The sequence below is a fragment of the Watersipora subatra genome, chromosome 1 (assembly GCF_963576615.1).
Source record: "Watersipora subatra chromosome 1, tzWatSuba1.1, whole genome shotgun sequence".
Classification (NCBI taxonomy): domain Eukaryota; kingdom Metazoa; phylum Bryozoa; class Gymnolaemata; order Cheilostomatida; family Watersiporidae; genus Watersipora; species Watersipora subatra.
The window spans coordinates 46,280,412-46,293,373 of NC_088708.1; the positions used below are offsets into that span (position 1 = coordinate 46,280,412).

At 37.1% G+C, this 12,962-nt stretch overlaps 1 protein-coding gene across 1 annotated transcript in view; it reads left to right on the plus strand.

Annotated features, from left to right (window-relative positions):
* Positions 1 to 12,962, plus strand: part of LOC137400426 (eukaryotic translation initiation factor 2-alpha kinase 3-like) — a 28,807-nt gene continuing 15,845 nt past the window's right edge. Inside the window, exons 1-6 of the mRNA XM_068086756.1 lie at positions 1 to 51; positions 5,308 to 5,480; positions 5,734 to 5,857; positions 6,453 to 6,781; positions 7,674 to 7,759; positions 8,057 to 8,139. Coding sequence (XP_067942857.1) covers positions 5,356 to 5,480; positions 5,734 to 5,857; positions 6,453 to 6,781; positions 7,674 to 7,759; positions 8,057 to 8,139 — 747 coding nt within the window. The 5' untranslated portion in view covers positions 1 to 51; positions 5,308 to 5,355. The remainder of the gene's footprint in view (positions 52 to 5,307; positions 5,481 to 5,733; positions 5,858 to 6,452; positions 6,782 to 7,673; positions 7,760 to 8,056; positions 8,140 to 12,962) is intronic.

A 12,962-nucleotide genomic window follows, 5' to 3' on the forward strand; every position in this document is an offset into this window, starting at 1 on the left:
TTGAGAGTCGTTTCTAGAAATACGTACATATAAGACAATCTTGCTAAGTTTGTAAGTTGCGTGTTTACTTCTCATGCAAAGTGTTTTCTACAAATTACAAATAATTTACAAATTACTTTTCATATTATAAAGTCCCAAATCAGTGGCCTTGTATTGCATATTCAGTAACACAATACAAAAATATGGACTTCGCTTAATTTTGTATGTTTCCTGTTTATTGTTTTCTGAGATCCGCTGTAGGCTTGACCATAATTTACGAATAGTGAGTTTGGATGCACATTTTTGGCACCACAGTTTTCAATGTTTTGATAAAGTTAAGTTTCAGTACCTGTCTATCTGAAAGATTAAAGTATTTGCAGAACAATATAGAGTTGAATGCTGTTATAAATGGATATGGAGAAATTTTGTTATGCATAGCTAATCCGAATCCACGCACAACGTCAGTGTTGAAATTGCTTTGTTATTTTATTCTATTTTGACTATGTTAAGTTTGTGTACGTTTGCTTAGCTTGTGGGAACTAATTTGGTTATTACTGGTTCAGCTACTAATGAAGGTGTTAAGCAATTGTAAGCAATACTGATATTTACCAGTAAACGTTACTTCTTTATTTTATAAGTCAAACAGTTAAATACACAGGTAACATTCTAAAACAGTAATATTAAGGACAAAAGGTTAAAAGAGCTAACGAATGTTAGATCCTTACTCGAACGGTCGTCCATGTTTGTTGGCTCAGTTCCGTACGGCTGTGAGTCTCGACAGTCTAACGAGAGCCGTGACAGTTCATAGATAAAAAGTTTTAGCAGTCGAGATAGTGACGTAGAAAGGGCATAGATGATGAAGGAGAATGAGACTCCATAGGCTGGGTAGACAGAGAGGCTTTACAACAGGCAGAGAAAAGAACGCCTAAGCGGGCCTTCGAGAAAAAGCTTTGCAGGCCCTAGGAAACGAGAGGCTGAATCATTGGAGCTGTTCTTTTTCATAGATGTCTAGCATGTGGGGAGGCTAGCCTGTGGCAGTAGGTTGAGTGTTAAGGTTCAATGCTGTATGTCAGGTATGCGAAGATATTTTGTTGCATAAGTCTTCAGCTGGTGTGCGCGATGTAAACATGTAGGGCTGAGCTTGCGACTTACTATTGGTATCTAGGTCGTGTCTGAAAGAGGAAGACAGATCTGCATACATGTAATCATTTGATCTGTCTCCTATGTTTCTTTGGTGGTTTTCTGGTGGTGCTTGGTAGATTTAGTTGCTTCTACATTCCTTTTGCGGTTTCTCCAGTTGGTGTTGACGCTATTTCTATGATTGATTCCTTCAATTTTAGAGTTTCTAATTTGCCTTTGGCCTTTTCTAATTATTGGATTTTTTTGTGTTCGACTTGCTGCTTGTATGTATTATATGCTTATCTTGTGGTCTGGCTGCATTCCCTATCGGTATGTTGTTTTTGTGATATTTTCATACAACAATACAACTGCAATACTGCTCTGCAAGCTTCGTCTTTCAACAGTTAAATGTTATCATTCAGTTTGCAAAGTATGATAAACAGCATTTTCTCAACATTAAAAACATTTCTACTTGTGATCATTGTCTTAAGTTATACTGTCAAAATAATACATTGTTCTAATAAATAATACGCTTATGAACAAACAACTTTTCTTGTTAACTACCCGATGCCCTAGTTAAGCTTTAGGTTGTTTTTTTGTGTTTGAGATCTGCTTAGCACACTACTAATATCAAAAAATTGGTTTTGCCCGTAACCTTATTTTGACAACTTACTTTGGTTGTAAATCTAAACTGTTTCTAATTGGAAAATTGTCATCACATTGTGTTACTAATATTACTGTTAAGGGACTTTTTAATTTTCTTTCTTGTATTACAATTTTTTCGCCCCAACCAAGTTTTCTGCTTGAATGTTCATTCCAATAAATCCTTATTTGGCTATCCACATAGTACTGTACCTACTTCATTTTTCCTTGTTTAATTTATGTTGAATTTAATTTTGGATGATTGCGTTATCTAAATTTATTAAATCATTATTTTTATTCACTGACTTATGCAACGGCAGTGAACTTATTAAAATACTCGTCACTCTATGTAAACTACCTTTATAGTGTGTCAAAATTCTCTTACTATTTATTGATAATGTCAGGATTTTCAGATGTTTGCTGTAATTATATCTTTTAAAATGCAATTGAAGCATTTCCTTTCAATAATAACTTGAAAACAGTATGAGCTGCAAAAGCAATCATTTTTTTTCATGAGGTACAACTCAAACTCAATTAGGATAAACTAAGCCATTATCACTATAAGCAAACAAAAACCTTACCACTGTCCAGACCAGTATTTCTGGGGTGGCTGGCCGGCTGAGCCGCTCCCACTTTTTAGTGATTTTTGGTGACCAAGTACTAAGAATTGCAATCTAAGCTCATTCACTTGGAATTTCCAGCAACAAATTTACTAGCAACTAGCGTTTTATATTTTCTCTGTGGTGGTCTTACCAAATGAGTGATCTTGTGAGACTTTGTTAAGACTTGGAAACTGAACTCTATTGCTCATAGTGGGGTCATGAAGAAGACCCCCAAACTTGCATTTTCCTTATCCTAACATAACCGAATCACAACATTGATGAGGAGCACTATGGGGCAGGCTCGTCTAAATACGTAATCTTCTAATATTACACATATATAAAGATGTTGAAATAAATACAGAATCAATTATAAAAGATTTCTGCCATGGGCAGATTGACAGAACAAGAGCTATTGCAATAAAAAAGTATTAACTTTTATTCTGTCAATGTCCCTTACAGAAATCTGTAGTGTCATGAGTTTTGTATTGTAATTTTATTATCGTTCGTTGAATAAAAAAAGTTTACCCTTCCATGAACCATAAACAATATATTTATGTAAATTTCGATGCTTACAATTGATAGCATTTATGCAAACTTGAGGGTTGTTGATGCTTAAAAGTTCCAGAGTTTCGGGGCGCTGTCCCGAAACCCATTAGGGGCTTATACCGCCCCCAAACTCTCAGGTGTTCACAACTAGTCGCCTAACATTTGCCGCCTCAACTTGCAACCAGGGAATACAAGCCTGCCATTGTCAAAAACGCAATCTAGCACTTACAGATCATTATTTTAGACAACAGTTTTTTCATAAATGCGACCTTTAGCTGTTTAAACCTTAGACCTAAATAGGCAACCTTAAAGTGGCAGTTAGTCAGTAGTTATAATTACAAATAACTTAGAAATATAGATTTTTGCTTGAACACTTTGAAAAAGAACTCAGTTTAAACATGTATATAATCGTGCTAACCCATTCTCTATCTAATACTATGACTACAGCTTGCTGTTTACACCCATCCATACATGTAAGCAAATGGCTAATGTCAGTTAGCATCTTTGGCAGATTTCTAGGTTTTTGTATCCTTCTCACAGTATCACCAATTATGTTGAACTCGTTTTTCAACATTGCGTTAAACCTGTCTAATACAAATTCTAATATCAATAGTGTCTTTTTGCAAATTAATATTGTAAATGAATTCACTCATACTATCCAATTGAAAGATCATTTGATCGTTGAAATTTTCAAATGACTTTCATTGACATCCATAATTTTGGACACTCAAGCCTTTCTGTCCATATCATCAGTTGGTAGTTTTACAGCCTTCTTAAAAAGCCCAACAATTTTATGGGGGTTCAGAGATGTCCATTAAATGAGAATTGGATGCCTTAGTTCCATGATTTCATTCTTTTATTTCTATAAGTTGGTTTTTTTTTGTTTTTGATATCTACAGATGCTGTTGAATGCAATTACTTCAGCCTTTCTTAAAGTGGTCGATATAGACATACAAGATTAGATTGAGATTTCGATTTTAGTAATATTTGAAGCTCCCTCATCATAACTAACAATAATACTTGCATGTAATTAATTAGTTAATTAATGGCACAAAGTTCATTATGGCACAAAGTTCATTACACGTATTCTCAATTGCATGAGTACATCTATTATAGCGCAAAGTTTATTACACGTATTTTCAAATGCATGAGTACATCTATTAAAGGACAAAGTTCATTACATGTATTATCAAATGCATGAGTACATCTATTATAGCGCAAAGTTTATTACATGTATTCTCAAATGCATGAGTACATCTATTATAGCGCAAAGTTCATTACATGTATTCTCAATTGCTTGAGTACATACATCTATTTTAGCACAAAGTTCATTACCTGTATTCTCAAATGCATGAGTAAATTTATAGCACAAGTATATAAAATTCTGAATCACAAAATACAAACACTTGTTAAAAATGCTGAAACTGCCAAAAACACCGAAAAACAGAGAAAAAGAAGAAGAATGGTGCAGCTGAGAAGTTTCACTAATAAACTAATTTATTTTTTAATTTATTACACTAAATAAATAGCAAATTTTGACCTGCACATCTGCGACTAAGCGGACTCATAAAAATTCAAGATGGTAGCAGAGATTATTCTTCATGACTTACTATATTTTAATTTAATTGGAATCAAATTTTACTGCATTTGAAAAATGTTTGAAAATTCTATTTCTAAAACCCTCACCAAAAGGTCAGTAGCTACATACCGAGTTCCAAGCAATTCTGCGCTGGGTGGAAGTCTAAACAACACAAGAATCGTGTAGAAACACATGCACTCATACGCACGTTTAGATGGTAATATAGTTGCCCAACTGTAGTTGCATGTGTGTTACACTAGTTTTATTCACTCTAGCTTCTCTAATTGTTACGCTTGTACTTTGGAGAGCAATTAACCTCATGACACAGCAGTGTTGTACCTTATGTGTCTGAAGTAGTACAACTTCTTTTAGTTCATTGGCTATCTAGTGGAGACCTAAATTTATTACTAAAGTGATTTTTGTCAACACTTACATTCCATGCCAGTACATGATTCAGATTGATTTGCAGCTCATTTAGGCTTAATTTGTTGTATATTTTTTATGTTATGCGGTGAATATCATCTAAAATAAAGGTTTTGCTGATTGAAAAACCATAGCTGCAACAGAGATTTTTTAAGTTAGTCAATCGTTTTTCAGATGTTTCTTCAATCTATTATTCCAACTGATGCGATTCAAGTCTCATGTTTTCATCAGGCCTATCGTCGTTATATATACTTGCAGAAAATAGCAGTCAATTATCAGTATTTTATTGATTTTAACGTAACCCAATCATTACGCTGACTACTCTTTGTATATTAGTATACATATTTTATTATATATAGAATATATATTATGTCATTATATAATAATACCATTTTAAATAATAAATTTTTATGGTAGGCACGGACCAAAATGGCTAGACAATGTTTGTCAGCTTAGCTGAGTGAGATGATGGCGAAGCATAGCTTTGCCCTGGCAGCATTTCTTTATATTCTACTGCTGTGTGCCATCGCTCAACCTGACGGGTCGAATACTGAATTGGTTAACAGAGGTGGATGTGCCAACACTAAAAGGTACATATGACATTCAGACTGGTTTATATCTTTCACTTCCTTATTCAGAGGTTTGTCTGCACCAAAATGGCCAATGAAAACCCACTACAATAAACATGTGTGCTGTTTATGTTCTGAGGGCTATAGCAAAGTTAGAGGTGTGATAACCACGACTTGCATGGGCTCTATGGTTGTTCATTCAGGAACTAAAACTTATGAGAGAGTCTCCATCAGCTCCTGATTGTTTCTCTTAAGTTTCCTGCTGTGTTTGCAGCAATATACTTTTGGTCAGTTTAATGAATGGAGAGGTCAAGGCCATAGACTACGACACTGGAAGTTCTCTATGGGTTATTCACACTGGACAGAAGCTGCTCTCTTCTAGCATATCAAGTCTAGAGGTACGTTCATCTGTATTTAAGTTTCATCGTACAGCCAGGCAACTGATGGCTTGTGATGTCACTCCGTTGTTCAATTTAATTTCGACTAGTATTGATAGATTCAAGACTTTGGAGGAAAGGCGCAGCATTTTTGCTTCTATTGTTTATGATTTGGGTATATATATGGGATATATGAAATGAACCTTTTAATCATTTTTAAATCTTTATTTTTTATTTCGATTAAGCTCGATTACTTGGTAGTCAGTTTTAAGGTAGTTGTAGTAAGGAAGTTTGAACATATTGTTAAGTCAATTGTTATGCAAAAAACAAGGTTATTCCTAATTTAGTTTCAACTTAAATCATTAAGTAAAGAGGTTTTACTGCAACTTTCCTGTGAGGACTCATTTCAAATTATAGTAATATTGAACAAGCTAATATTTTAGCAGAAGTGCTATACAATTGTTTTGCCATTCGATAAAGACATTATAACGACTAGAATATAGAATCTACATGTACTTGAAGAGATTGAAATCTTTTTGTCGACTTTCCTGCGGAGCCGTGTTATCAGTCAACACGTATTCTTGCACAATGTTTAAGGTACTGAGTTTAATTTCAGGTGGTCTACAATGGCATGCCTACAAGGCTTGTGCCTTCATTAGACGGCTCTTTATTTCGTTTTCAAGACGAAAGCTTTGAGCCTTTGCCATTTTCAGCGGAAACACTATTATCGTCATCTTTCAAGCTCGCAGGAGACTCGACTGTTGTCGGCTCTAAGGAACTGCGCACTATCGGATTAAGCCCCACCTGCGGAGATGTCTACTACAAGTGTGACAAGGAGGGCTGTGAACGAGTGAAACGTCACGACTTGCAGGACAAGGATGTCCTAGTGGTTAAACATCTCACACATACCGTGCGAGCTGCCTCATTACGCAATGGAGAGGAAAAGTGAGAAGGAAAACTATTTTATTATTTTAGATATGGTGAAGCTATCAAACCTTTTTTGATGTAGTTTAGTGTAGGCTTATTGCAATCACTCCTTGTTTGTAAAAGCTTAGTTAAGTGGTCTACATGTTATTTCCTGCTCGTATCGATCAGAGCGGCTATGGACAGGAATATTCTTCCTTTAAAAACTAAAACACAATCTTTCCATCACTTTTAGCATATGTCCTTATATGGTAGGAACTTTTCTGACCAATATACAGCCGGATTTAATCAAGTAAAAAGTGTATTTTATGTCGACTCGCTAACTAGAATTTCTTCCGCAAGTCATAGTATTATATAATATGCATATAATATATTAATATATTATATATTATGAGTCTAAATCGAGCTATAGAGAACAACCTGTATGTTATACGTTAGTTAGCAATTGCTCCAACTAAATTGAGAATTTAGTTTGAGCACTTGTTAACTTTGGGAATACACAAAGTTAAGCAATCAAGCTTTGAGAGCACACAAAAATGTTTATTGAATTTTGTGTATTCCCAAAATTTGAATATGATTGTTGTTAGTGCTGTTATTTTTTATAGACAAATAAAACCACAAAATGAGCAATATACAAAGTCTCGCTATCTCTGCATACACTCACGTGGGTTCTTACCAGACCCAAGCTGCCATCCCTAAATTATTAATAGTAATATAATTGTTGCTAATACGAATATTTGATGCAGTTACAGGTGCGCTATCAGTTGGGGCACTCATGTACTAACATTCATTTGGGCTTATAATGTAACAATTATTATGATATTATGTTTTTAGAATAGAGTAGGCTCGATTCTGTTAACCAGTATTAGAGGATTAATTCTGTAGTTGATTAAAGTTTGTGATGACTTTACAGGTGGAACTTCAGTGTAGGTCACCATGAGCTAACCTTCTCGGAAGCAAGCATGCCCATGTACACTGATGGGGCTGACACTTTTTGCGGTGAGCATCAAGCCTTATCGGCCTCAACATGTGTTCATAGCTTGCATCTAACTGATGCTGTCTGAGATCAAACAGGTATAATTCCATACAACCCTTGACTGTTTCAAAAGATCCAGTAAAACAAGGAAGTTGGAGATAGCTGGAAGTTGTCTCTCTATAGACATGTAGTCCTCGATTTTATTAGAGGAGTGTTTAGGAATTGCTGTATGATAAGGAAGGGTTTATGGGCTAGCTCCACCTTTATGAGAGTGAGCAGAAAACTGCCCAGCTATTCAATTGTCTTTGCTGTCTTTGCAGACAAGCCAAAAGTAAAGTTCAGTGTTCCAGATGGTGTTGTTATCAGACTAGATCACCTTGATCAGGTCTCTTGGGAAAAAAAGGTACAGTAAAAAAGTTTGCATGACTCTAAGTGATTTTTTGCGTCACTTTTTGACTGTACGAGTGTGTTTGTTTAGGTGGATAAAGTGCATAGACCTATTAACTATACTAGACTGGGCAATGCCAAGCCACAGTGTCCCACTTAAATAGCCACATTCCTCGCGACGTAACGTCAACGCTTTGTTCACTTGCAGCTGGTCAGGCAAGCGAGTCATCATTGTTTACATTGAAAGAATGGCTGAGACAGCTTTGTTGCTACATGTAATTTGACATAACTACTAAAGTACATAAGATATTGGTTTAAAATTTTAGATGCTAAGCTTATACACTATGCATTTCCTACCCTGCAAATTTATAACCATAAAGTTGAATATTTCATATGTAAAGTGCCAGTAAAAATGTATATTGATATATTCAAAAAATATTGCAAAATTATCAATGTTGCCTTATGCTATGGGCTAACATGCCAGGTAGCTAGGTGTACAAACTGATTTCAAATGCATACACACTGGTAAATGGTACACTGATCGCAGTCTGACATGAATATAAATGTTGGGTCTAAGGTGTAATGCAAACAGCATCAGAAAAATCGTAGAAAGCAAACGACAAATGGTACACTTTTCTAGACATATTGTGACAGGCTACACATGACTAAAGACGACCAGTCGGCTGAGCTTTGATCTAAGATTACTTTTGTTAGCTGCTACCTTTGTAGCCTCATGGTGAATTCTAATTCTGACATATCTGGATGTGATAGTTTTAACTAACGCTGAGCTGTGAATTGAGCATGGAAATTCCTGATGCAAATTGCTCTGTAAAACGAATGAAAGAGTCTTAGTGACCATCAGCCTGTGTATGTCTGCAGTGATTCCTTTTAAGTCGACCCACTGCCGGACGATCTGTTCTGAGCCTAGACATATCTTTGTGATGGCAGGATGAGGTGTAAACAGACCACCTCTATCTTTCACACTGATTAGTGTCGCATCATCCCTGGTGCGTAAACCTGGACAGGAGGCTATAAAGCTGGTGCAGTCATTACAGTTGAGTTTTAAGCTCCGTACCACATAACCTGCTAAATAAATATCATATGCTAATATTATTATAAAAAGGATATGTATCAACCGTAAAATAAATTTAACTACATCTCACTGATCTGTTGCAGTATTATTTTAAGCCACTCTGCTTTCTGTATATCTGCTCTATACACTAACAATTAGTGAAAGTAACTAATACCAAAATACATGTACATGCATGCACCACAATTATATCAGCAGCCATGCAGTTTAGCACATGCAGCAAGGCTGCAATGTGTGCCAAATCTCTTGTTTTGTAGAAAATGTGGAGGAATTTGTTGTATTTACCTACCGATGTACTCCACTATGTCCGAGACAGATTTTGACAGATCGATTTCCAGTCGTTCGCTTGATTCCAAATCATCATGGAAGTCATCGTCACTTTCTACATTATCTTTTCTCCGTTTAGATGAGAGAAGTAGGGAGCAGGAGCCATCTGAGTCATCAAAATCAAGACAGTTAGCACTCGAGCTAGGTGTGATGTCTGTTTTCACTAGGAGAGCTTTCAGTGCAGATTTGAAGCTACGGACATCTGGATTATTGTTGAAACCTCCCTTGGCCCGAATCTTTGAGAACAGTGTTTCTATATGATCTTGCCCAAGCTTGTACGGAAGCAAATACTTGGCCTCGGGAAATGTTTGAAAAATGTAATTCCCTATTCCAAGGTACGAAGCAGCTGCAGTTTTGAATCCAATTATAAAAGTTTTACGTCGGCTGGTGTCGAGAGAGCGTCCATCTAGCAAGCTCAACTGTTCTAGGTAGGAAATGATGCCAACAATTTTGTTGCTTATATATCCATAGTTTGTTCTTGTGAGTGGACTTTTATAACCCTTTCCATAAGGGTTGTGGCAGTTCAGAATGTCAAACAGTTGATCTATCTATAATGAAAAGTTAGAAATAAGCAAAAGTTATACATTTTTCAGTTAACATTTTGGCGCATACACCAAAATGCTGATGAATTTCAATGACTTTTGGCAAAAGCAAATTTCAGCGGCATCAACAGACTTCAGAATACTATACTGAGTAACTTTATTAGTAAATACTATTGCTGCTTTGTAGCCACATCAAACATTAACATGTCGCGTGAGTGGCTGTGTCGTAATTTACCAACCTTCCTTATGAATGTGATGGTGGCGCCGGCATCTCTGTATACTGCATCTGTTTTAGAGAGATATTCAATGGCATCTGCTACAGAAGAAGAAAGCATCTCAGCGGCGAGCTTGACTTTCATGGTCATATTTTTCCAGTTCATGTGCCGTTTTGTCAGCTTGTTAGCAAGTCTTAGCCCGATATCTTCCTGGAGCTTATGAAGATTTTCAATGTAGGTATAGTCTACATCGCCTTCTGGGGATTTAAATCTCCGCAAAGTGCCCAGCGCATTCCTCGCTAACTTTAGCATGTGTACCGGGTCCAATGTAACATACACTTTGTGGTCCATCATTGGGTGTGGAAAGTATGGCTTTTCTGGGATTTGGGCACCTAGTTTTTTCAGAGTGGTGATGTTTGCTTGTGCACCATCGCAAGTTATGTTTATAATCCTGATTCCGTGTTCGGCAGTAAGGCGTAGGCACTGTTGTATCAATTGCGACTGTAAATCACTGTCAATCTTGTCTACATAGAAGTAGCCAATTGGATGTCGCACACCGCCCATCACTGGAACAAGAAGAAATACCAGTGACTCGCTGGCTAACTTAGTTTTGTCCCCAATGGTAACATGGCCCTGCACAGAGTCGGTTGACTTCTCCAGACTAAGCTGCTTTCGGATTGCCATACTATCTATCACGAGACTGTATACATTGATTGCACATGACTTTTTACTGATGATTACAATGACATCTGTTAAAAAGCCAGGATCACACTCTACAGACTCGAGCCAGCGTCTTATAGTTCGTGCATTAGGAAGTTTGAACAACGTTCTGAGATAGGCGTATGCTTTTGGAGAATAGTAGTACATGGTGATTGCAAACTCTTTGATTTTTGGACTGTAGACCACTTTAGTTTTTGTATTTTTGTTTTTGGCTTCATTTTCTATTAGCTCTTGCAGGCAACCATCTATCGAGTCAAGCTTAGCGCTTTGGAGTTTATTTTCTTTTTGCAGTAATGCAAGCAAGTTCTTCTGGATACGTGTGGTGTTTTGAAGCCTCTGAAGCTTGTGGTTCAGTGTGTTTACTTTCTTTAAAAAATTTGGTATTCGTATCTCTGGTGCGATTTTTGGTCTACCTCGTGTGCGCTTATGTAGAGGGTCGGGAATGGTCTCTACAGATTGCTTGGCGACTGTTGGCTCTTCGTACCAAAGTGGAGGTTCCAGGACCAGCTCATCTCGGTCTGGTGGAGATGGTGTTGGTCGGCATAACAGTCGTCTATGCTTTGGTTGAGTCGGCTGTAAATATTTTGGCAGAGAATCAAATACCCTTGGTACAGCAGTAGGCTTTAGTATGGCAGCCATCTGCATACCAGGAGATCTACGATAAGAGTCTATTGTGAAATGATCACTGCAGAGCACAGAGTATTTGGAAGGCATCCAGTCCTTACGTTTCACGGCGTCTATCCACTTGTTACGTCTGTCTAGGTGTTTTTCTTCCGATGGAAAGGTGTGGAAACTTAGTTTACTGTCTTTTGCTGGAGTATTAGAACATCCAAATGCACAGCAAAAATTTCTACTCCTCTTGCCCTGCAAAATAATCAGTAAATGATTGCATCCTTATGAGACCATCATAAAGTAAAAATCCTTCTGGTTGGGTTTAGCTACACTCTCAAATATAGCACAGCCATCGCCATACTCATTTACTAGCCTATGTCCACCTGCCATGGTGATGAAAAACTTCATGAAATGGGCAACACTTCGTCTACTTCGCGCTTGGCACCTTTTCGTGCGAAACAACTTTTCAAATATTAGTGCCAGCAATGAACATTGGGAAAACATTTTGGAAAAAACTATTATCTGTATGCATATCTCGGAAAAATCCGCAAGATTTCTTGCTCTTTATATCTAGATACACCTCTCACAACCACACTTGAAAACAATTGGAGCAAACTTTACCTTCGAATCATTCCCAGTGCTGGTAGTTGCTCCACTCTCCATGGCTTCCTACTAAAAACTACGGCTTGGACTAGGCAAAGTGAACAAAGCAATGACGTTACGTCGCAAAGAATGTGGCTATTTAAGTAGGACAAAATGCTGAGCCGTGGTGCATTAGATTGCCCAGTCTAGTATAGTTAATAGGTCTATGATAAAGTGTCAAAGGAAGTCAGATTATTTAGGTAGGTGGATGTCAATGGAAGCCAGGTTGTTTAGGTAGGTGGATGTCAATGGAAGTCAGGTTGTTTAGGTAGGTAGGGTGTCAAAGGAAGTCCGGCTGTTTAAATAGGTAGGGTGTCAAAGGAATTCAGGTTGTTTAGGTAGGTAGAGTGTCAAAGGAATTCAGGTTGTTTAGGTAGGTAGAGTGTCAAAGGAAGTCAGGTTGTTTAGGTAGGTAGAGTGTCAAAGGAAGTCAGGTTGTTTAGGTAGGTAGAGTGTCAAAGGAAGTCAGGTTGTTTAGGTAGGTAGTGTCAAAGGAAGTCAGGTTGTTTAGGTAGGTAGAGTGTCAAAGGAAGTCAGGTTGTTTAGGTAGGTAGAGTGTCAAAGGAAGTCAGGTTGTTTAGGTAGGTAGAGTGTCAAAGGAATTCAGGTTGTTTAGATAGGTAGAGTGTCAAAGGAAGTCAGGTTGTTTAGGTAGGTAGAGTGTCAAAGGAAGTCAGGTTGTTTAGATAGG